Source organism: Cataglyphis hispanica, chromosome 19, assembly GCF_021464435.1.
Source record: "Cataglyphis hispanica isolate Lineage 1 chromosome 19, ULB_Chis1_1.0, whole genome shotgun sequence".
NCBI classification, from domain to species: domain Eukaryota; kingdom Metazoa; phylum Arthropoda; class Insecta; order Hymenoptera; family Formicidae; genus Cataglyphis; species Cataglyphis hispanica.
Genome location: NC_065972.1, coordinates 4,340,741 through 4,365,345, shown reverse-complemented (window position 1 = coordinate 4,365,345; position 24,605 = coordinate 4,340,741). Strand labels below are relative to the sequence as shown.

At 35.9% G+C, this 24,605-nt stretch overlaps 2 protein-coding genes across 6 annotated transcripts in view; one reads left to right on the top strand and one right to left on the bottom strand.

Moving 5' to 3' along the window:
- LOC126856610 (fibrillin-2-like) overlaps positions 1 to 21,577 on the top strand; it is a 32,329-nt gene extending 10,752 nt beyond the window's left edge. For 3 of the 4 annotated variants that reach the window (XM_050605265.1, XM_050605266.1, XM_050605267.1), the window contains exons 3-42: positions 1,250 to 1,332; positions 2,984 to 3,091; positions 3,237 to 3,371; positions 3,493 to 3,595; positions 4,306 to 4,490; positions 4,583 to 4,831; positions 4,973 to 5,128; positions 5,444 to 5,728; positions 6,570 to 6,692; positions 6,896 to 7,144; positions 7,395 to 7,514; positions 8,097 to 8,312; positions 8,570 to 8,769; positions 9,023 to 9,203; positions 9,339 to 9,644; positions 9,774 to 10,115; positions 10,365 to 10,490; positions 10,577 to 10,910; positions 11,020 to 11,186; positions 11,281 to 11,609; positions 11,991 to 12,417; positions 13,224 to 13,577; positions 13,750 to 13,863; positions 14,197 to 14,355; positions 14,429 to 14,643; positions 14,856 to 15,213; positions 15,313 to 15,458; positions 15,551 to 15,659; positions 15,759 to 16,037; positions 16,436 to 16,861; positions 17,243 to 17,491; positions 17,576 to 17,779; positions 17,845 to 17,970; positions 18,046 to 18,285; positions 18,455 to 18,627; positions 18,856 to 19,050; positions 19,163 to 19,267; positions 19,367 to 19,519; positions 19,588 to 19,794; positions 19,897 to 21,577. In XM_050605265.1, the coding sequence (XP_050461222.1) occupies positions 1,250 to 1,332; positions 2,984 to 3,091; positions 3,237 to 3,371; positions 3,493 to 3,595; positions 4,306 to 4,490; positions 4,583 to 4,831; positions 4,973 to 5,128; positions 5,444 to 5,728; positions 6,570 to 6,692; positions 6,896 to 7,144; positions 7,395 to 7,514; positions 8,097 to 8,312; positions 8,570 to 8,769; positions 9,023 to 9,203; positions 9,339 to 9,644; positions 9,774 to 10,115; positions 10,365 to 10,490; positions 10,577 to 10,910; positions 11,020 to 11,186; positions 11,281 to 11,609; positions 11,991 to 12,417; positions 13,224 to 13,577; positions 13,750 to 13,863; positions 14,197 to 14,355; positions 14,429 to 14,643; positions 14,856 to 15,213; positions 15,313 to 15,458; positions 15,551 to 15,659; positions 15,759 to 16,037; positions 16,436 to 16,861; positions 17,243 to 17,491; positions 17,576 to 17,779; positions 17,845 to 17,970; positions 18,046 to 18,285; positions 18,455 to 18,627; positions 18,856 to 19,050; positions 19,163 to 19,267; positions 19,367 to 19,519; positions 19,588 to 19,794; positions 19,897 to 20,115 (8,455 nt within the window). In that variant the 3' untranslated portion in view covers positions 20,116 to 21,577. Of the gene's footprint in view, positions 1 to 1,249; positions 1,333 to 2,983; positions 3,092 to 3,236; positions 3,372 to 3,492; positions 3,596 to 4,305; positions 4,491 to 4,582; positions 4,832 to 4,972; positions 5,129 to 5,443; positions 5,729 to 6,569; positions 6,693 to 6,895; positions 7,145 to 7,394; positions 7,515 to 8,096; positions 8,313 to 8,569; positions 8,770 to 9,022; positions 9,204 to 9,338; positions 9,645 to 9,773; positions 10,116 to 10,364; positions 10,491 to 10,576; positions 10,911 to 11,019; positions 11,187 to 11,280; positions 11,610 to 11,990; positions 12,418 to 13,223; positions 13,578 to 13,749; positions 13,864 to 14,196; positions 14,356 to 14,428; positions 14,644 to 14,855; positions 15,214 to 15,312; positions 15,459 to 15,550; positions 15,660 to 15,758; positions 16,038 to 16,435; positions 16,862 to 17,242; positions 17,492 to 17,575; positions 17,780 to 17,844; positions 17,971 to 18,045; positions 18,286 to 18,454; positions 18,628 to 18,855; positions 19,051 to 19,162; positions 19,268 to 19,366; positions 19,520 to 19,587; positions 19,795 to 19,896 lie in introns of those variants that run through there. The other variant, XM_050605268.1, reaches the window with a different exon arrangement.
- A 145-nt stretch (positions 21,578 to 21,722) lies between these two features.
- Positions 21,723 to 24,605, bottom strand: part of LOC126856666 (galactose mutarotase-like) — a 138,254-nt gene continuing 135,371 nt past the window's right edge. For both annotated transcript variants that reach the window (XM_050605395.1, XM_050605396.1), the window contains 3 exons: positions 22,459 to 22,700; positions 22,173 to 22,341; positions 21,723 to 21,999 (listed from right to left, as the gene is read on the bottom strand). In XM_050605395.1, coding sequence (XP_050461352.1) covers positions 21,802 to 21,999; positions 22,173 to 22,341; positions 22,459 to 22,700 — 609 coding nt within the window. In that variant the 3' untranslated portion in view covers positions 21,723 to 21,801. The remainder of the gene's footprint in view (positions 22,000 to 22,172; positions 22,342 to 22,458; positions 22,701 to 24,605) is intronic.

The following is a 24,605-nucleotide window of genomic DNA, read 5'->3' as shown; positions in this document are numbered from 1 at the left end:
CTTTTTGTTTTTTGGATAACAGATCTTTTAGGGTTCAAAGTTCTCGCGGGCAACCCTACAGAGACCGCGTTAGATAACAATCGCGCGTTATCTCTCTTCCTCCGGCGCGATAAAGAATGGCGGAACGTGATAGACGGAGAGCCAGCGATGCGCTGGCGTTTGCGCGATTGCGGCGTCGAGAGGCCTAAGTGGCGGCATTCAATAGCAGCTGACGTTAATTACGAGGCGCCAGACGTGAATGGCCGCCTTGTTCCGAGGTGGTACTCCAGCCTCCTTTCCTCTTCCCAATCTTCCTCTTTTCTTTTTCTTTCTTTCGCTCCTCTCTTCTTGCGCGTGCCACGATACCGCGGAAATGTCGCGCTTCCGCCTCTTCAAACTGGCGCCACAGGAACTCATAACTAATCATAACTTGGATAATCATAACCTGGAGCGTAACTTTGGAAACTAGGATTGAGATAAGACTCAAGACAATATGCGTAAAAATATTGTATTGATATTGAAAATATTCGAAAACTTATATCTTGTCTTGATCTTGTGAATCTTGATTGCAAAAATCTCATCTTGCATTGCCTTGTTTCAATTTTATTTATCAATAAATGTCTTTATTTATTAAATAAAGTTTTTGTAGTCTGTGATTTTTTATGCACAAATATGCATATTTTAGCTTTTTTTAAAATCCAATAATCTTAACAATAATTTTAACAATCTTAATCTATTTTGATAATTAATTAAAAATCTCGCCTTGATCTTATCTTGAGAACTAATTAAAAATATTGATCTTGTCTCAAATTATAAGACAAGACAATGTCAAGATTAATCTTGATATCTCATATAATTGGCCTATTGGAAACTAATAAAAAGATTCCGTTCAAAATTTTCGAAAATTTATGGATCTTTAAAAGGAGACATAAAGAGTGAAGACAGATTTTTTTTCGTGTCCTGATTAGCAAATCCGTTAAATTATAGGAGGAGAAAATGCAGTTTTTTGATATTATAAATATATTAATATGTGATTTTTTTCTCTACTTCTCTCTCTCTCTTTCTCTCTCTCGTTCTCTCTTTTAAATTATCGTCAATTTTTTTATTCAAATATAAATCCAGGTATCCGCGTGTTACTGCTTTTTTAGAAACTGTCTTTTTCAATCTTGTATCAATTTAATTTTTTTATTAATCAAAAATTTAATCGACTCGTATATATTTTTATACAAATATGTGATTCCAAAGAACTAACAAGTGTTTAAAAATCTAGGCCGAACGTGTGCAGATCGAGATATAAAAACTACTGCTGTCCCGGATGGTCAAAGAAACCGGAAACGGGTCTGTGCGTTATTCGTAAGTAAAAGTACAAGTTACCTATTGTTTTTTCGTTCAATTTTTATATATATATTGTGTAATTAATTTTTGATTTATCAAGATTACGACACAACGAAAAAAGGCAAAGTAAACAAATTAGAATATAATTAATATAGAAAAAGCTAAAAAAATTTTTTATTATAAACTAAATTTAAGATTCACAAAAAAAGCAAAGTACACTTATTTTGTTTTCTTTAAATTTCACATTAAATTAAACTGTATCGCGATTAAATTATTATTGCAATTCATAGCGTTTAAAATAAACTACTCACAAAAATTAGAGAAATCTTTTAAAAAAATTGACAAAATTCAACCAATTGTGATTTCATTAAAAATGAATGAAATTTAAAAAAAAAGTTTTTTCTCAAACCTTAAATCTCTACTCTCGAAAGGTCATTGTTTTCTAGTTTCTGTAAATTTAGTAATTTTTACATACAAAAAAACATAAAAAAACTACGAGCTGGACAAAATGGGAAATTTTTTTCTCACTTTGTGGATCTGTCACATGCCCAAAAAAAAAGTCTGCCAAAATTTCCTACTTTCTAATGTAAAAGTTTAAAGTTTTTCCTACAAAATCCTTTTTCATTTAATTTTTCTAAGATTTTTTGTTACTGAGTTAATCGCCGATTAATTAAAAAATGAGCATTTTGACTTGGATTGTTCATAACTCCGTTAAACGTCATTGTATCGCAATTCCCAAAACAGATTTTGAAAGCTAAAACTTTTCTTTATTGAATGATAGAATTGCCAAAATTTTTTTAAAGACATGATGCGAATAAGTGAGAATAAAATGTTTAAAAAATTAATGACTTTTAATTTTCTATATGTAAAAATTCCAAGACTCACAAAAACAATAGTAACTCTTAGATAGTAGAGATTTTAAGATTTAAAATCCTCTTTTTTTTTTAATTTAAATTTTATTCATTTTTAACGAAGTTACAGCTGACTAAATTAAAAAAAAAATATATATATATTTAAAAAATGGGGTGTTCCTCTAATTTTTGTAAATAGTTTATACAGCAATACTAAAACTACACAAATAATAATAAATTCGGGTGATAAAATGAAGCACATGTCGACCGAAGACCGAGGATAATAATCCGCATCTCTTTACGATATTTTGACTCGATCTCACACAAGATATTCGCAGAATAGAAAGCGGTTATTAATATTCCGCGGAGCGTGGGGGAGGGAGAACCGCCTATCATTATATCGGTATTGCCCGCAGCCGATGATAATGATCGATGCAATTATGTAACGGACAAATAGGCATTTATGCGACATGAACGGCCGCCTCGAATGAAACTGGTTTAATGACCTGTTATGCACTTCCTGCTGATCGCATTGTCTGTTAACGCGGCCGTGCTTCGCTCGAGATCGGTATTCTGCCAATTTCCGGGTGTCTGATAGATCTTATTAATTGTTAATTAATTTATGTAACCATCTGATTACCAAATTAAAATTATAAAATAATATTATACATTTTTTTTTTGTATAAGTAAAGCATTTATAAATATATTCTGCGTTTTACGAGAATTAGTGTAACAACTATTTTATTAAACTCGATATATTTTTGGAAGCATACGTTTTTATAAATATTTTAAATATATTTTGTTTATATTTTTTATAGCAATCTGCGTAAGACGCTGTGGCTCTCTAGGAAGATGCATACAGCCTAACATTTGTTTGTGCGAGGGTGGCATCGTCGCATCTGCCTGCGGCAACGGACAAAGCAAAGGCAAGATATAATACGATAAAATGACTCTGATTTATTTTCTAAAACTGATAATAATTATTAATAAATATATTGAGCGCAACGCATAATAACAGCGAGAAATTTGTTGAAAATTAAATTTATTATTTTGTAAATTTGTCGTCGATAGTCATCGCGCACGAGACAGGAAGCGGCGGCGATCGCGGCGAGATCGGTAGATGCAGAGTTCATTGCATAAATGGAAACTGTGTGGACGGTCGATGTCAGTGTCGCAGCGGTTATCAGGGAGAATTTTGCAACGAGCGTGAGTGACGAACTGGCATTTGAAATAAATTTGAAAACAGACACATATATATATACATACTCATCCCACAAAGTGAAATTAGTTTCCCATCGAGATAATTAAATCGAAAATCTTACTTTAGCTATTTGCCGAGAGCCTTGTCTGAACCAAGGAAGATGCATCGGTCCAGATCGTTGCGCTTGCATTTATGGCTACACAGGAAGACGTTGCGAGACCGATTTCAGGTCAGAAACGTGAAAATATGAAAATAATACATTTTTTTTTTCAATCAAATGAATACATTTTTTTTTAATTTTGATTTTTTTTTTTACTTAAATAAATGAATACTTTGTTGCCAAAAATGTTTTGTTATATTAAATAAATTATTATTTACATGTAATATAAGAATTATATATATTATATTATTTTTTAAATAAAGTATTATAAATTTTTAATAAAAGAATATTAATTATTGTAATTAATTTTTTTGGTATACGTAATTTATTTATTTCAGTATTTATTTATTTTAGTATATGTAAAAAAATATTTATTTGAAGATAAAAATTATTCATTAAAATAAAGAAAAATAAAGTCTCTGTTTTCAAAATAAGCAGTCAATTAAAATATAATAAAAAATGTTTCTTTCAAGAAAATAATTTAGTATAATAAAATTAAAAAAAAAACAACTTTTTTGCAAATAAAAGCTATACTTTGTTTTTAAATTATATATACTATTGTATACTTTATTAATTTAATTATATTTGCTGCTTGAAATAATTAATTCCTTTGCAAGTATTTAAATTAAACATAATAATTAGTTTCTTTGCAAATATTTAAATTAAACATATTTTTTTAATAAAAATAAATATTTTGGAATTTAGTACATATTTTTTAATGTACATTACATATCGTAATTATTCGAGTTGCCTCGCGTTACACAAGGATTATGTTCCAGGACCGGGCCGTGTTACACCAAAGTGCGAAACGACCAATGCTTGGCGAGTCTTGCAAATGTGTTTTGCACGCGGCAATTGTGCTGCGCGACCGTCGGCAAGGGTTGGGGCCACCCCTGCGAGAGGTGCCCGGCTAGGCTGGACTGCGAACAGGGTTATCTGAAGACCAAGCAGGGTCAATGCATCGGTACTGCCACCTTCATACAATTCTAATCGTTTAATTCGATATTTACATGACAAAGATGGGATGGTGAAAATTTGGTTTGCCATTCTCTTCAGATATCGACGAGTGCGAGTCCATTCCCGGACTCTGCCAGGGCGGAAAGTGCTTGAACACCCCCGGCTCGTTCACCTGCGAGTGTCCCGAGGGACAGGCGAGGGACCTCGATACCAACGAGTGCAAGGACAGAGACGAGTGCCAGGAGGAAGGCATTTGCACCGATGGCCGATGCATAAACACGAGCGGCGGCTATTATTGCCATTGCAACCCGGGATTCATACAGAGTCAGGATCGCAAGCATTGCATCGGTGAGTGACAACTTTATCAATGAAATAATAAAATTACTAGTTTTAATCTGCCATTATTTATTTTATATAACTTTTCGCAGATATTGCTTTATATTTTCCTTTGCGTCCCTTAATTTTGCTTGGCTGATTATTTCTTGGCAGATGGCAGACAGGGATTGTGTTACACAGCGGTGAATCGTAACGGACAGTGCAAGAATCGACTGGCGATGAGGTTGAGCAAGAAGGATTGTTGCTGCGGCAAAAACATGGGTCGAGGATGGGGCGACGAATGTTTTATCTGTCCCAATCCTGGCAGCGGTACGTACACGTTTTCAGGGGGAAATCAATCCAATTGTATAAACGATAACGTTATCTTCCTTCGACGGTATTAAATTAAATTCAGTTAGATCTGTAATGCTTCGAATGCGGATAACTTTGATAATTCAACCGATCGTGAGTTTCGAGATAATTTAAAAAAAGGTCTTGTTAAATTTCTTGAAAGAGAGAGAGAGGGAGAGAGATTTAGAATCGCTAGAGAAATAAAATGGATGAAAATACTAAGATAAAAGTTTTAGCACTTTTACTTTTTACGACTGGCAATTCTACAGGATCCACGTTATTACTCAATTGTAGACGATTACAACAGGCTTTGCTCGCAACAGCAGTCGATCACCGAGGTGAACGAGTGCGCACTGCGACCGGACATCTGCGGCGACGGCAAGTGCATCGACACCAAGGAAGGCTACGAATGCGAGTGTTATCCGGGATTCACGAGGAAGCCCGGAGGTAGATGCGAGGACGTGGACGAGTGTCTGTTGGGTTACTGTCAGGGCGGGATCTGTCATAATCAACCTGGCAGCTTCACCTGCGACTGCCCACACGGTTTCGTCGTTTCCGGCGATGGCAGATACTGCACCGGTAACCGACCACTCTCTTCTTTCTCGACGAAGGAACAGTATACTATTAGAAAATTTGATTTAAATTTAACATATCGCACTCTTAGAAGAACAATGTCACAACTCAAAAAACTCACACTCCAAGTTCAATCCATAGGAAGTATGTCTGATATCTTCGTGAAGGAATTGCAAGTCTATTTGCGAAGTTGCTAGAGGAGAGAAGCGTCGCTCTTCTAATTTGATTTTCTTGCCCGGAACAGTGTCAAATGAAAAATTAATATTTTTTGAGTTGTGACAGTATTCTTTTAGGGATGCGATGTATATCGCATGTCCCAAACAGTCCACGCAAATGTTTGTATCAATTTAACATAATATGAATATTATGTTAAATCATGACACTATGTTACTATGTTAATATTTCAACATAAAATGAATGCATACTTCATAATAATTTAAAGTAAATTTTGTGTAAAAGCAACATATTTTTAATGATAAAATTTAAAAAGTTATTAATGATCTATAGTCATCATTATTATAGAATAAAATCAATATTTTTTTCTATAAATTTTAACAGATAAATCTATCATTAATATCTTATCATTAATGCGGAAACATATCTATCGTGTAAAATTAAAAATATGTGCACGTTGCCTTACTTTTTTACACTTTTTTTAATTGTTTCAATATTTACATACTTGTGTTGAATTAATACAATGGCAATATATTAAATTAACACATGAATTTTTGTGCTAAATATTTAACAAAAAAAATTTAATCATGCAGCATTTTTTTTAATAATAAAATACAAATTTTCCAACAGTATAGCTTCTACGGAATGTTACACGATATCATTACTTTTCTAGATCACGACGAATGCCAAGATACCGGAATGTGCACCAATGGACATTGCATCAACATGAACGGATCCTTCAAATGCAAATGCAACGACGGTTACACGTTATCGCCGACGAGGAATACTTGTATAGGTAAAAAATAATATAAAACAAATGTTAGGCTGGCATTTATATGGCATACTTGTATGAGAATTTGCAAAGAGTTCGTCGGAAATTTCAGAAATATATTTTGCAAATTATCAATATGTTTAAAATATCTGTAGTCAGGAAGGAATATATCTGAAAGATATTCTTAATATATATAACAATGTTTCGTCCAAATTTCTTTATTTCAGACATCAATGAGTGCGTAGAAAATCCGCGAATTTGTTTAAACGGCCGTTGCGAGAATACGCCGGGATCGTATCATTGTATCTGTCAATCGGGCTTCACTCCTTCAAGAGACAACACTTTCTGCGTGGACATGGACGAGTGTTCCACCAGTGGAATGTGCGAGAACGGCAAGTGCGTCAATATGGAGGGCTCCTTCAAATGCGTCTGCGATTCCGGTTTCAGGATTGGTCCCGATCAGAGCCACTGCATCGGTAATTTCAGCAATATAATTAACAATTTCGAAGATAATATATTGGATTTTCAAATTTTTCAAATTTTCAATGCTTTTTAATAATCTACAGCTTTCCAAAAAAAAAGAAAAAAATAATTAAGTTCTCGACTTTACAGAGATAAATTAAAATTATTAAAAATTTTATAAAATAAAAAAAAAATTGAATATTTGAAAAAATATAGAGAACAAATTATTTTTTTATAATTATTCGTTATTATTTATCCTGCAAGATATCGATGAGTGCATAAGTTCGCCCTGCCAAAATGGGCGGTGCATCAACACGTTAGGCAATTTTCAATGTGAGTGTCATCCGGGATTCAATCTAGGTCCTGACGGCAGATCCTGTTTAGGTTCGTACTACTTATTCTCTATTTTAAATATGTTACATATTTCTTTGGTTATTAAGATATCTATTCGAAAAATAAAATTTTCTTATATTGCGAATGTTACTTTTTTAGAATATTTTTATATCATTTTTTTTAAATATTTTTATTAATGTATACTGCTTAGATTATTTTGTAGAATTTTTTATACATCTTGCACATTTTTTTAAATTTCAAATAAATACCGTTTAATCGCTTTTATCAAAAAAATGAAAAAGTACTTTGCTTATGTGATTTGCTAAAACAATTAATTTTATATTAAATAATTAAATATATACTTATTTAAATAAAAATTAATTAAATTAGTAAAATTATATATATATATATAATTATAACATAATATTATTATTAATAATAATATCATAATAATATTAATATTATAACATAATAAATGAGTATAATAATTATAATATAATATAATACATATTGCAATTATAAAATATAATATAAATTAAAATAGTTAAAATATACTTGTTTGCCTGATAAAATAAAAATTAATTTTATTTAATGAAAAATTGAATTTCTATCGGATGATTCTGCGCTGGTCAGATACGAGAAGAGATCTGTGCTATTCGCAGTACAGAGACGGCCAGTGCTCCAATCCGACCTCAATCGCCGTGACAAAATCCAGCTGTTGTTGCTGCACGGTGATCCTGGGCCAGCCGTTAGGCTGGGGTAGCACGTGCCAAGCCTGCCCGCTTCCGGGCACCCGGGAATTCGAAGCCCTGTGCCCACACGGTGCCGGAATGACTTACAACGGCGATGGTAAATAAACGGATGCTACGCTCGAAAATTCAAGTTCTTCGCGAGGTCTCGCGAAAGGAAGATATAATGAGAATATTGTAATAAAAATATTTAAAAATATTTTTTTTAAATATTTAAACTTTTAAAAAAAAATTTCAAAAATCCAGAGTACATATAAATAGATTCCCATGAATTTTGCAAAACATTTTAATAAAATTCACATCTTCTTTGTTTTGATTCGGTAAATAGTTTTACGAGTTAACGAATATTATTAACAGACATCAACGAATGCGCCCAGAACCCTAATATCTGCATCAATGGCGGATGCGAGAATCTTATGGGGACGTATCGGTGCATCTGCGACAATGGATACGAGGTTGATGCGACAGGAAAGATATGCAGCGATATCAACGAGTGCGAGCTGGAGGATTCCTTGTGCAGCGGTGGTCAATGTCGAAACACACCCGGTAGTTTTCAGGCAAGCAAATTATTTATTAAATATATTAATTATCTGATTCATATATGTTAATTATATTCTATTATTAAATATATATATATATATATATATATATATATATATATATATTTTAAATATATTAATTATTGTATTAATTATACCTATATATAAATATATATTTTTAATTTTTTGACACGTTATTTACGTGTTTCAAATCAACTTTACACTTTTGGAACGTAAATGTCATAATTGCCAATCGTAATTTCATTTGCAGTGCATTTGCCCAACGGGTATGAGATACAACACACAGAATCAAATGTGCGAGGACGTGGACGAATGCGAGGAGTTAGGACCGGACGTGTGTTTCAACGGTGTGTGCATCAATACTCTGGGATCTTACGAATGCGAATGTTCCCCGGGTTACGTTCTCGATAACACCGGCTACATTTGTCGGGGTAAGAGATAACAATTAATTTCTTCTTAAAATTTATCTAATTTTTTTTTTTTTTTTTAATGAGAACGGAATAATCAATGAATAAAAATAAAATAAATATAGATGGATTCTTCTTTCTGACTCTCTTTGGCTTTAGACAATCGAAAGGGTTCGTGTTGGACCAAGATGGTGGATGGTCGGTGCGAGAACAATTTGCCAAGACTAGCTCTACGTTCCGAGTGCTGCTGCTCAGTCGGGGTAGCCTGGGGCAGTCCGTGCGAGCCTTGCGAGCATTCCCTCTGCGAGTGCTCCAAAGGTTACGCGAAGGTAGACGGCAAAGATTGCGCCGACATCAACGAATGCGAGCTCAACAGCGGGATCTGCAAAGGCGGCGGTACCTGCGTCAACACGGACGGCTCGTACCGTTGCGAGTGTCCACCTGGTCTCACCCTGGACGCAACGCGTAAGCTAGTTAGCGACGAATCATCGTGGATCACTCGTCGCTCTCCGTTTCTCTCCCAAAAACCGAAATATATCTTAACGATAGAGTAGATATTTTTCAAATGTTTAACTCTCCGTTTCTTGGTTTCAGACACCACTTGTATCGACACTAGGCAGGAAGCCTGCTTCTTGGATTACCGCCATGGTCAGTGCACCAATCCCGTGGAGGGCCATTTCTCCAAAAGCCTCTGTTGTTGCTCCGTGGGTCGTGCCTGGGGTAGCGAGAAGTGCGAGCTGTGCCCCAAGGCGGGCACGCCGGCCCACGCGGAATTGTGCCCACGAGGAGACGGCTTCACTGAGCGTCAGGACATTAACGAGTGTGTCGAATTTCCGGGAATGTGTCTGAACGGCAGATGCAAAAACACGATTGGCAGTTACAGCTGTAGATGCAATCAGGGCTTCGCCCTCGATGAGCACGGTGTCAAGTGTAACGGTAGGTAATATCTCAAAAAAAAATCTCGGATTTTTCAAGAGGTTTTTGAATTTTAGTGAGAAACTTTTTTTTTTAAAGTACCTGGATTATACAGGTGTAAAGAGATTTCGATCTATTATATATTATATATATTTCAATTCTTATACTGTCTCGAAAAAAAAAAATTCAGAAAAATAAAATGAAGAGAAACTTTATTTAATTAATACATAGAAATAACTATAATTAATTTAAACTTTTAATTCTGTGCAGATATCGACGAATGCGAGATCATGCGTGGTGTTTGCGGTAACGGTACCTGCAGAAATACACCCGGCAATTTTCAGTGCGACTGTACTCCTGGTTATCGCAGCAATGACATTATGAAAATTTGCATGGGTAAGGCACAAGAGGAAAGATTCATTAAAATCTTTCAAGCCTAAAGATACCTTCTTCACGATAACGCGAGATATTTCTGTCTTTAGACATAAACGAATGCGAGGAGACGCCGGGTTTGTGTCGTGGCGGTACTTGCATCAACACCGAAGGGAGTTTTAGCTGTCAGTGTCCTCCAGGGCACGAACTAGGCCCCGACAAGCAGACTTGCAAGGACATCGACGAGTGCTCGAGAACCAGCGGTATATGCTCGAACGGCGTTTGCGAGAACATGATGGGAACTTATCAATGCATCTGCGATGATGGCTATCAGCAAACGGGTCTTAGGTCCCACTGCGAGGACATTAACGAATGCGCGATTAGCAACGGCGGTTGCGAGGACATTTGTCTCAACACGCCGGGCAGTTTCTCTTGTTCTTGCCGGTAAAAGATCATTATACTTTCCTCTCAAAAATATCTAAACTTAATATTATTATTCACAATTAAAATCTCGAGAATCATAAAGAATAATGATTTCTCATACTTGTGACAGCGCCGGCTACGCTTTAAACCTGGACGGACGTACCTGCGTGGATGTGGACGAATGTAAGGACAATCCTCGAATCTGCAACGGAGGTAAATGCAGGAATGTACCGGGTGGCTACGCGTGTAATTGCACGAACGGCCTGTTGCCCGGAAGAGACGGTATATCCTGTATAGGTAAAGTCTTCTTGTATCCACATTGCTGCTTTGTTATTGAAATTAGATATACATGTCTACAATATAATTGTCTACAATATTATTGAATCGTCAGATGTCGACGAGTGCGTGATGCAGCCGCAGATATGCGGATACGGTGAATGCTACAATACGATCGGCTCCTTCAACTGTCGTTGCGAGGAAGGTTACTCGGTAAAACCAGCGGAAGGACCGGCGTGCACCGACGACGACGAATGCCGACTGAACGCTTACTCTTGCAGCGAGTTTGCCGAATGTCAGAACACCCAAGGCTCGTACGTATGCACGTGCCACGATGGTTTCACTGGGAATGGGATTGAGTGCTGGGATATCAACGAATGCTCTACCAACAACGGTGGCTGCGACTCCAATGCTCACTGCATCAATACCGAAGGTTCCTTCAAGGTATGTATTTCGAAGACTCCCGTGATTCGTTTATTGCGGCTAAACTGCTGTTCAGAGAAACGAAGAAATGAAGAATATTGATAATCGAGTAAGAGGAATATAGTGGCATGGTGTAGTGTGTGATTCAGTGGCAAAGTAGCCAGCTGAGAGTAAGATTCCCAGCAACACAAATATCCAAGAACATCCAGAGGATGTTTTATCTGGATGTCTTCTGAATATCCTTTAAATGTCCTCTGGATATGTGTGTTGTTAGGATCCTAGGATCGAGTCCCGCTAGAAAGCCTCGAATATTTTTCCTCTCTCTGCTCGAGAAATATGTCACACTACAAACATGTTTGTTGCACAGTCAGATCTAAATTTAAATGTTTGATCGGCTTGCAGTGCGTATGCGACGCCGGTTTTCGCGGCGACGGTTACAACTGCAAGGACATCGACGAGTGCGCGGAGGACAGCACGCTCTGCGAAAACGGACACTGTCTGAATTATCCGGGCGCGTATCGATGCGAGTGCGAAATGGGCTTTATGCATCCGGACGAGCGTAGCGAACAGGCGTGCGTGGATATTAATGAATGCGAGATGTTTAACAATCTATGCGTCTACGGTCGCTGCGAAAATATCTTCGGCATGTTCCGCTGCGAGTGCAACGAGGGCTACAAACTGGACAATTCCGGCGGTAATTGCACCGACGTAGACGAGTGCGAAAGCCCGCAATCCTGCCAGTACGGCACTTGCATCAATACACAGGGCAAATATATCTGCAGATGCCCACCGCATCACGAGCTGGTGGAAGCCGGAAATGCCTGCGTTGGTAGGTAGAATCATTTAAGATTCTACATTTAAAAAAAATATATTAAACTTCAAAAAATTTTTTTAATTTAAAATATCATTTATTTAAATATTTATTAAATGAATTAGTTATTTCAATCAAGTGGCATATATTTAAATTAGTAATATATATATATATATATATATATATATATATATATATATATATATATATATATAATAAAGCAAAGTATGCAAATTATTTTATTATATAGTATTTTATTTGCAAATAAAAAATACATTAAATGTTTTTAGCTTTATTATATTAAATTATTTTTTTAAATATACTTTTAATTTTGATTGTTTCGAAAATATAGGTTTTCTTTATCTTAATAAATAATTTTAAATAAATTTCAAATAAATTTTTTTATATTTTTAATATTTTTTATATTATTAAAGTTTTGATTATTTTAAAAACTATAACTTTGATTATAACTTATCGCATGTAAATAATAAATTATTTAATATAAAATATTTTTGAAAACAGAATACATATTTATTTAAGTAGAAAAAAATTGAAATCAACTTATTTATTTGATTGAAAAAAAAGAATTTATTTTTAGTGTAGCTTCCTCTCAAATTTTGGAATCTCAGTAGTTTTTGATGCATTTTAAATCGCAAAATTATTATTATCTTTTTATTTTCTGAGTTCTGGTAATTTTTAGATTTATTATAAATCGAGAAGTTATTTGATTTATCGATTTTTAGAAATCTGATAAAAACGTTTACGTAAATATTTTTATCTTTCAAATATTTTTTTCTATGTCTGATTTACTATCGCTCACACAGATAGACGCGAGTCGCTTTGCTTCACGGGCTACGAACATGGTACCGGGAAGCCCCAGTGTATCTTTGAAGTAGCGTCGTCGGTGACAAAGGCGACGTGTTGCTGCAGCATCGGCACTGCCTGGGGCACCGGTTGCGAGGAATGTCCACGGGCCGGCACGAAGGAATACGATCAATTGTGTCCCAGCGGGCCGGGATACAGGCCGAATCATGTGACTGTCATTCTGGAGGACATCAACGAGTGCGCGGAGCACGAGAACATCTGTCAGAACGGACACTGCACGAACACGTTCGGCAGTTTCATGTGCTCGTGCAACGAAGGTTTCATCCTGGACGATTCCAAGACCAGTTGTATCGGTAATAGAAACAAACGATTCGGAAATTCTGCGCTCCGGATTATATAATTTATAATCCCTAACACTCCCTACATATATATATATATATATATATATATATATATATATATATATATATATTATTATTATTATTATTATTATCGTTTTAAGTATCAGAAAAAAAATTATTGCAGACATTAACGAATGTGCGCTACATCCACGAATATGCGGCGTTGGATATTGCATCAATGACCAAGGAAAATATCATTGCGAGTGTCCCGAAGGATACATGGCGATGCCTGGAGGAAGTCAGTACATGCACTAAATAACAGCTGAATAATTTCAGAAAATATTTATCTAATATTCACTTTATTTTATTTTTTCATAAATTTATTACATTATTATTTAAACGTTATATTAGCGTAAAAAATTGTGTTGTTATTAAATACACAATTTTTATATAAATATATATACAAAATATTATATTTATTATATATATCTATTAATATTAAATAATATTATCTATAAATATATATTATATATATTATATTATTAAAATATATGTATTTTATATAAATATATAAAATTAAATTCTAACTCTCCCTTGAAATTATAAAACTATAATATGTTTGTCTTTTTAGAGGAATGCGTCGATATGAGAAAGGAAGCCTGCTATCTTACCTACGATTCCGGACACTGTCTCAATCCCATGGTGCAGCCGCAAACAAAAATGTTGTGCTGCTGCTCAATGGGAGCCGCGTGGGGTAGTCTTTGCGAGAAATGCCCCGGCGAGAGAACTCGTAAGTAATATTCGAGCGATTTCTCTATATCTCGAGATGATCGAGAGATCAATCGTATGGTGTTCTTTTGCAGGCGAACACGAAATTCTGTGCGGGCTGGTACCTGGTCAAATCATGAACCCGATCACGAATCATTCCGAGGAGATCGACGAATGTGCCCTGATGCCGACCATGTGTACTCATGGCCAATGCATGAACACGCCCGGTAGCTTCGAGTGTCAATGCGAGCGCGGCTACGTCTACGATCAAGATTCTCATCAATGCATCGACGAGAATGAATGTCTACAGGTGCGTTTTTTTTTTCAACAAAATATAAAAAAGTTTGAAACTGAATCTTAATTTAATCGCAAAAAAAATTTTCAACTTCTTACTTCTCCTCGATATTTAAAAACAGCATTAGAGATTATTATGAAATATAATAATATTTGTCGAAATAAATTTTCTCGATAATATCGAATAATACTCATCAGTAATATATTTATATGCCATTTTTTTTTTAGATACCGAATCCCTGTAGCGGAAACGCTCAATGTATTAATCAGCAAGGCTATTTCGAGTGCGTGTGTCCGGCTGGTTACAAACTTGGTCCCAGCCAACGCGACTGTGTCGACATCGATGAGTGTTACGAGCGACCAGGGATTTGCAGCAACGGCGCGTGCAGCAATCTGCAAGGTGGCTTTCAATGCGTCTGTCACGCCGGGTTCACGTTGACCCGCGACCGAGACAATTGCGTTGACATCGACGAGTGCCAGCGCAATCCGAATATATGCAACAACGGCACTTGTATCAACACCCTGGGTTCCTATAAGTGTCAATGTTATCAGGGATTTAAACTCAGTCCGAATAACGATTGCGCGGGTGGGTTTGAGCTGATGGTTTTTTCATCTCTTTATATTTTTTTAATATTGTAATTTTTTTGATAAATATCGGTTCCTCCTTTATACAAACTCGTTTTAGATATCAACGAGTGTCGAATAATGCCGTTTTTATGCCGCAACGGTCGATGCCGAAATACGATCGGCGGCTTTGTCTGCGAATGCGCGGACGGTTACGTATTGGCTCAGGACGGTCAGCACTGTCGCGACATCGACGAGTGTCACGAGGTACGTCGTGATTCTGACAGAAAACATATTTATATATGTTTACATGTGTCATCTTGCGCTCTTTTAAAATTAATATTTTCAAATCGTTGCAGATACCGGGATTATGTCCGCCTCCCGGAAAATGTCAGAATCTGATGGGCTCTTATATATGTAGCTGTCCACCAGGATATGAGCTAGATCATACCAGGAGGAGATGCGTCGGTCCGTTTAAAATTTTAAAATCATAAAATCATATTTATTATCTCGTATCATACGTAGCTCTTGTAAATGCGATTTACATTTTGTTTAATTATCCTGCAGACGTGGACGAATGCGTGGAGACGCAAGACATTTGCGAAAATGGTCAGTGCATCAACACGGAAGGCGGTGTGATTTGCGAATGTCCGGTCGGGTATCAATTGAGTGACAAACCGAACTCGCTTAGGTGCATCGACGTGAGGGAAGAGCAATGCTATGACAGCTACAGACGAGGTCAATGCACCCTTCCGCGGGAGGGTGGAGTGACCAAGAAGCACTGTTGCTGCACAATGGGCAAGGCTTGGGGCCGTTACTGCGAGCAATGTCCGCCGGAAAATAGCGGTAAAAAATATCTTCCCTCAAGACTGAACAAATTGTTGCTTTCAACAAAAATTACGGATTAATCTTAATTAATTTAACTCCAATTAATCAAGAACTTAATTTGATAAGTGTAAAATTAATTATATTATTTTTATCGCAAATCTATCGTACAAGTTCTCTTTCTTTTATATCAGGAAAATTGTTTGCATCATAAATACACTGTTTGATAATGATTTGTTCCGTTATCCTAGCGAGATGAAGGTAGGAGTGGGGATACTCATATAGTAAACTTAGGATAGGTATCCCCACTCCTGCATTTATTCCATTTAGAAAAACGGAACGAATTAGCGTCGGATTGTGTGTAATTCGTGTATAAAAGATATAAATATTTAGAAAAAAATATAATTTCATTTATCCAGAGGACTTTAAGAGACTGTGCCCGGAAGGGCCAGGACGAGATGACACTGGGATCGATTTGAACGAGTGTCTGTTCATGCCGGACGCCTGTCTCGGCGGCGAATGTATCAACACGGACGGCTCGTTCCGATGCGAATGCCCGACCGGATACGTCCTGGACGAAACCGGGAGGCGTTGCGTGGATCACAACGAGTGCCTGGGCGTGCAGAACATTTGCGGCAACGGCACTTGCCGCAACATCGATGGCGGCTTCGAATGTTCGTGTAACGACGGTTTCGCGCCGGGTGCTAATCAGGTCTGCGAAGACGTGAACGAGTGCCTGGAGATGGGCAATCAGTGCGCCTTTCGGTGTCACAACGCGCCGGGCTCCTTTCGCTGCATCTGCCCGTACGGTTATACTCTGGCGCCCGACGGCCGTCATTGCGTAGGTAATGAAGAAAATAAAATGTGTTATTAAATTTATATACTCTTTTACGCTTTAATTATTTATTTATTTCTTTTAATTTTGCGACTATGTTTATCATTTTATTTAATCTATTTATTTATTCTTAACCGACCAATTCCATGCGACTGCTTAATTAATTAATTAATTTTTTTTTTTGCGACCGTTATTGAACTAAGAACATGCGACCGGCAATTTATGTAAACTATTTGTTAGAAAGTCTTTATTAAAATAAAAATTATTGCGCTCCATTACCGCGCTTGATACTGACTGCCTTTTTTAGAATTTTATTTTTAATTAAAATTAAATTTAATTAAAATTAAAAATTGAAACTAAACTTTGCGCGCTTTATAAATTAAATTTTCAGATGTCGACGAATGCGCGACGCCGGCGAATGACTGCAGATTCCAGTGCAAAAATCTCATCGGCACTTTCATATGCATCTGTCCGCCTGGTTATCAGAAGATAGGAATGGCAGACGAATGCAAAGACATCAACGAATGCGCCATCAACTCCGGTCTTTGTCAGCACGGCCGTTGCGTCAACTTGGAGGGAAGCTACCAGTGTCTATGTCATGACGGTTTCGAGCAGAGCTTGGATGGGAAGTCGTGTATCGGTATGAGAAGCACGCGATTAGATCAATAAATAAAAATATTAGAGATATAGTTTCTTTCACAGTTTCGTGTTTCTGTATAATCAGATCGCAGGGTCGGTTATTGTTTCCTGCAAACAATTGGTGGCAGATGCACTGCCAAAACGTCGGAATTGCGGACGGTCACTAAGGCGGATTGTTGCTGCACCATGGGAGCTGCATGGGGACCGCATTGCGAGATCTGTCCGTCGAGGGATTCCGACAATTACAACGAACTCTGCCTGGACAAAGGATTTTCCGTCAACGGGCAAGGTGCCATATTTCATTCATTTTGTTGATCGTAAAAAATCTTTTTTTTTATTGATGTAAATTTTCAGACATCGACGAGTGCAAAACCATACCCGACCTTTGCAGAAACGGTCTATGCATCAACACTCTAGGATCCTACAGATGCATCTGCAATAAAGGTTACAAAGCCGACAAATCTGGCATTCAATGTATCGGTAAGTTCTCCTATCCAATCGTTCAAATATGTGATAATTATTAAAGAACTGAACTAAATTGAACTATGTGGTCAGACATTAATGAATGCGAGTTAACGCCAAAGCCGTGCAAGTACAATTGCCAAAACACCGAGGGCAGTTTCATCTGCTCGTGCCCGTCCGGTTTCATTTTGAATCCCGATGGTACCAGCTGTAGGGACCTGGACGAATGTGCGACCGGAAATCATCTGTGCCAGCAGAATTGCATAAACACACCAGGAAGTTATACTTGCGACTGCCAGGAAGGCTACAACCAACAAGGAGACGCATGTCACGGTTTGCCTATTAATCTCTTAATTACTTTTCTTTTCGTTTAATTGGAACAGCAATTAATGTGAATATGTCATTGGACATTTTTTCGTTATCCACGATTATGAAATAACTTTCTTTTAAGTACTTGTATATTTATTTATTTATTTATTATTCTTGTATATTTTTCTTGTAGATATAAATGAATGCGAGCAACCAGGCGTTTGCCCGAAACCCGGCAAATGCATTAATACCCTAGGCAGTTTTCAATGCCTCTGTCCCAGAGGTTTCAAGCTGGATCATACTGGGAGTTTTTGCACTGATCATAATGAATGCGCCGACGATTCCAGTTGCGAACACGGTTGTCAAGTAAGCACAATAATGACCATTATTATTTACTTTTAGAACTCTTATATAATACTGACTAAATAATAATGACTGCCTTATTTACTGCCTTAGAACTTTCGTTTTAGAAAAAACTACCTCTTAAAAAAAAAAAAAAAAAAAAAAAAAATACTTTGTAAAAAAAACACCTTCGAGAAAAAAATAAATCTTTTTTAAGAAAACTATTGTTCAGAATAGCCCTAATTTTTTCAGAATTTTATGGGCAGTTATCGCTGTGGGTGCCCGGATGGCTTTGTCCAACACCTGTATTACAATCAGTGCATGGACGAGAATGAATGCAATGGATCGCCGTGCGGTGACAGTACCTGCATCAATACGATTGGCGGTTACAAATGCGGTTGTCCGGACGGTTATCAATTCGATAATAATCTGGCGATCTGCGTGCAGGTGTGGCAGTCCGTGAATTCGTTAAATCCCCTTTCATCCCAATTATATTTCTAAGAAACATATAGATATTTTACTTTGTATTTTTTTTCTCTCTCTCTCTCTCTCTCTAAAGGTGAGTGCCGGATGTTTCGGCAGTCCCTGCGCCTTCGGATGCACTCCAAACGGAGCCAGCGGATTTATTTGCGGCTGTCCCACTGGTTATCAGCGAATAGGACAGGTTCGTTCTCCAATCGTATTGCATGTCCACGTAACGGAACGAAAGCCACGTTTAAAATATTTCGAGAAGAAAAATATATATATTAAAAATTTTTTACAGGGTCATTGTCTGTCTACGATTAATCCCTTGTCTCAAGGGCGTTACGACGAAGATATCGGCAATGTGCCAACCTTCCAAATCAATCCTGATTCTTATCACATACCATCAGCCGATGACAAGACGATTTCCACGGAAGGATGTTTCTCCTGCAAGGTTTGTCTCACATCACATCTCGATCGCGGAATAAATGACACATAAACAATGACATTTCTTTGAATTAGATCAACGGAAATGGGCGACATAGAAGGGGCACTAGAGATAAATCTGACGGCGAAGAGACAAGGACGAAGAGAAACAGAATAAGGAAGAAACGTCGAAACTCTGAAAGGCCAAAGAGGCATCATCATGGAATGGAGCACGTGCTTAAGATCAATCTACGTCAAACGAGGCATCGCGCACGAATCATTAAACTGCAATCCGCTATCAAGGTAATTTTCAAAAGAAGATTTCGGATAATTTTAAGTTAAAATCTTGCCTCTTTGAGTAACTCCAATTAAAAATGAGCTGCAATTATTATTATCATTTTACAGGGCGAGGAAATGAATTACCTTATTGCACGAGGCAATGACGACGGATACTTTGAGATTGTCAGGGAACGCGGCGTATCCGCCTTGCACTTCCGGCATCGGCTTAAAAATCCCGGCGAGTTTCACATAGTGATCCACGGTCGTACTGAAAACGCGACGGCGACGAGAACGGAATGGGAGAAACCGCTGACACTCATAGTCCATCTCATAGTCGTGGAATGAGATCAATGGAAGGGTAAAGGATAATCGAATTGCGTGAGGAAACACTGCCCGACACTGCGCGTTACGCTTTTTCTTTTAGTCAATTATTTGCGAATTAATCCAAGCTACGGTAAAGTATTAAAAGTACCAGACATGCCAACGTGAAAGAAGCGCGAATTACGGAAGGGGTATCTGTAAAAAGCAGAATACACATACGTCTTCCGTTGAGGTAATTTTTGAAATGGATCAACGTGATTCGATGAAATACAGAGGAATGTTGAGTGCTTTAAATCTTTTGTGTTCACTCGCGCATAAATCGCATTATTTAACTGCCAGATTAATAAATGTTTTATTTACAAGGAATATAACAGTTTTTTTACGACTGCCAGTTTATCTACGATATTTTCACTGTTAGAAAATTTAACTTAAATTTAACATATATCGCATATCCTAAACTACACAAATTTTTGTGTTAATTTGATGTAATATGAATATGTTATTTATCAATACAAATTGAATGCAAACATCATGATAATCTGAATTAAGTTTTGTGTAAAATAACATTTTTAATGATAAAATTAATAACTAAAAAAATGTTATTGATCTGTATCGGTCTGTAGTCACTCTCACTCTTACTGTAAAATAAAATCAATATTTTTTCTTTTTTTTAACAAATAAATTTTGTAACTAATAATGCAAAACATATCTATTTGTATAAAATTAAAAGTATGTGCACATTGTGCTATTTTTACACTTTTTTAAATTGTTTTAATAATTTAACATTTGGTTTCAATTAAAACACAATAGCAATTAAATTAACATATAAATGTGTTAAATATTTAAAAATGTTAACCGGCGTATTTTTAAACAAGAAAACACAAATTTTCCAACAGTGTTTGATACATTTACACTGCCAATGTAACCAATCGAGTGCCTTATCTTTTCTAATAATTGTCAGATTTTTACATTCGTTGACTTACGTGAGATTCGCGCGCATGTCAAAACAATTTTTAATGACAATCGATTGATAAGAGTCGAAATGAGATATTTCAGCAACTCTGCACGTCGTCAAGAATCGTAAAAGCGTTTCTTCGATTTACTGCCTATACTTGTTACATAATACGATTTGATTAGAAGTAGTAACACGTTAGAGATGTACAAACGCTAGATTATTATACATAGCTTTAAGCGAACGAAAGCACGTGTAAACAGAAACAAATGTAGCTTTATATATTTATAAATTTTAGCTCGGTAGAGAGAAATGTGGCACGAATGTAGTTTCACGTACAAAATCAGTACATTTTGTCGCGCTGGAATTTCAAAGAGAATTTCGTAGATATATCGCCGATATATACGATTGCTTGATTATACGTCATTACTTCGTGCCTACAGTAACGATTTTAATTATGTATAATACTAAAGAACATGCAAGGATTGGTATTATATATATTTAAAGATGTGAATAAAATTTATTTAAAACGGCTTCCATTTTTTTTTATTTTTTTCATAGAAATATTGCGACATTTGCCTTCAACCTTTAAATACTTTTAAGTCTCCGTCGCATTTACATATAGCCAGCTTTAAATAAATTTAAATCATTGTTTTATATTCAAGGATTTGAGACGCAAAAGATTATTCTCAAAAATTGTATTTTTTTTTATATAAAGAAAAGTTATTGAAAGATAAAGATCGAGATGGAAAAAGATCTCAATTCTTGGAAAGCACCCCAAACTTGTAAGTCATGTCGTGCACGTAAATCTTTCCAGGATACAGCATGCAGGATGGAAAGTATTTGACATTAACAGCGTTAGGATGTTGGGGTGATAAAGCAAAGCCGCCATGGCGGCGATAGAGAATACCCTCCTTACCACGAATTTCCTCTTCTCTCTTCGCAACGTCCTTCATCTATTCAAAATATGTAATATTTTCAATAGCTCTTGAAAAATATATTCAAATCTTTTATGTTAAAAAGAAATAACAACATTATGAATTTTAGAAAAAAAATTCAGGTCTTTAAAGCCTTTTAAATAAAGACATTTATTTCAGCGAAGCATATTCAAAACGTGATAGAGTCTTACCGATTCTACAGAATTAATTTGCGTATCCTGGCAGCCTCCCCATTCTTTATCCTTCAAATCAGGAGGATAAACACATTCGGGATCCGGCAACTCATTGCCTGTATAGACTCGCAACTCAGGATTACTCGAGTAGACTTCCAGAAATCGTCCGGAAGTGGGATGCAATATTCTATGTTAATACAAATAAAAATAAACAGTATTTATTTAATAAACATAAATAATACAGATAAAAAAAACGGATTTAAAATAATGTATAAGTAGAGAGAAGTAATACTAAAAGGATTACCGTGCGTGAAAACGGTAACACCAGCAACTGGGACTATTAATGCACAGATTGTGATTGTAACCGCCACCCGGTATGTCGAATAATCGACGCTCATTCAACTGAACTGGTAAACGCAGTTCGAAGGGCGTAGAATCGACCGGAGATATAATACCGATTGGCAACTGATTCTTAACGTCCATGAAAATCCAACTGTCGGCATTGACGACGAAGAGATGTTTTTTCAATTCCTTCGAACCCGTGCCCTACAATCGAATCATTTTGATGATATTGTCCCAAAAGAAGATTCAAATGAAATGATATTGGTCAAAAAATAAAATCGATTTTTTAAATCTAAATTAAATTTGATTCCTTTTAATTTTCGGCTTTTTGAAAAGACATTAATTATTAAGACATGAAGGCTTGAAAAATAAAATACATAAAATTTCTACATTCCAGAAGTTCTCTAAATTAACGCAATATTTATTTTCTTGATTTAAGAAAATCATTGCCGGGCATTTAAAATTCAAACTACAAAAAAAAAAAATACAATTTAAATATACATGTGATTTATTATATATCGGGGAAATTTCGAAATGCTCTCTACCAAATAAAAATTAATATTAATCTTGATAAAATCACAATTCTACGTTTAATTCTTACATGTCCGGCGAGATTGAATAAACAGTAATTAGTGATATTGATGCGGGTAGATTTTGTGCTGGTCGCGCGAATATTAATGTGAAGCTGATTATCGTCCGTCCAGGTGTACTTAACTTGCGTTAACACGTCACCGGGATAGCCCTCGCTATTGGCTCGACTCAAATGCGACATCACCTCGTCAAGGAATACAATAGAAGAGACGATAATTTTTGATAATTTCTCGCAATCGATTTTAAAGAGAATAAGTCACATCCTACCACTCGATTGTTCACTATCTGCGAATGCCAATTAACATTGTCGAACGCGACCGTGCTGTCATTAAGATTATTCTTTTTAATCTTGTCGCCAAATATCGGAGGATAAATCATGTTGCTGAGATGCATCGGAATGCAATCGGCAACGCGGCCAATGATGCTTCCCATAAATCTGTTCTTCAGATATCCTAATTATATTAGCGATAATGATAGAGAATCGGATTTAAAATATAAATAGCTGAGTGTATCATATTCTTCAAAGAATGTACGTTTATTTCGACAAAAAATTTATATATATATATATATATATACAGGGTGTCCTAGACCATCCGTACATCCTTTTTTTTAAAAACTAAGCATTTTAGAGAAAAACGTTTTGAACGAAAATTGTATGTTTTGAGGGGAACATAGATAGTATCATTGATTTGACCTTGGATGGCATCATTAAGGTCAAGTCAAGGACACCTTTAATTTCTTAAATGGAATCCCCTAATTTTTATTGCATGTTCTTATAGCTTATGTCGAGAGCTTTTCAAAACACTATAATAAAGTATTTTTTCATTAAGAATTTTTTGAGTTATTTTGTATCTTAATCTGACATATTTTAGTATAAAATATAAAATATCTTGAAAATTATTTAGTGTTCGATAAAGCATAATTTTTGAAAGAAAAGGGGTGTACGGGTGGTCTGGGACACCCTGATATATATATATATATATATATATATATATATATATATATGTGTGTATATATTACCATCCATATCATCAAATCCTAAAACAACATCAGCCAGTTTTCCATTTCGATTAGGAATTTTGATCGACTGAATACTAGCACCCCAGGATATCAAGCGAACAATTCCCTTGTTTTTATTTGTCAGAGTATATCTGTTAAGACATAACGTTTATATTAGAATAAATTATTAGTCAAGTAAATAAAAATTGACAGCAAATTTTCAAATCATTTAATCTTGCTTAGTCTTGTAAAAATTTCTATTCAAATTTGATAAACCAAAAATATTTCCTATAGATTCTTTAAAATGTTTAATTGTGCTTTGAAATATTAATTTCCAATGAAATGATTAATAAAATGATTAACAAATAAGTTAAACTGTTTCCTTTGTGTATGTAATAATAGTCTTGCAATACCTTCTGACAATCTCGCTTAATTTTGACGGTTCCGTACCACGTGGCCTTGACACGAATCCGAAACCATCCTCTTCGATTAAAGTATCCTTGAAGGACATGATTAAAA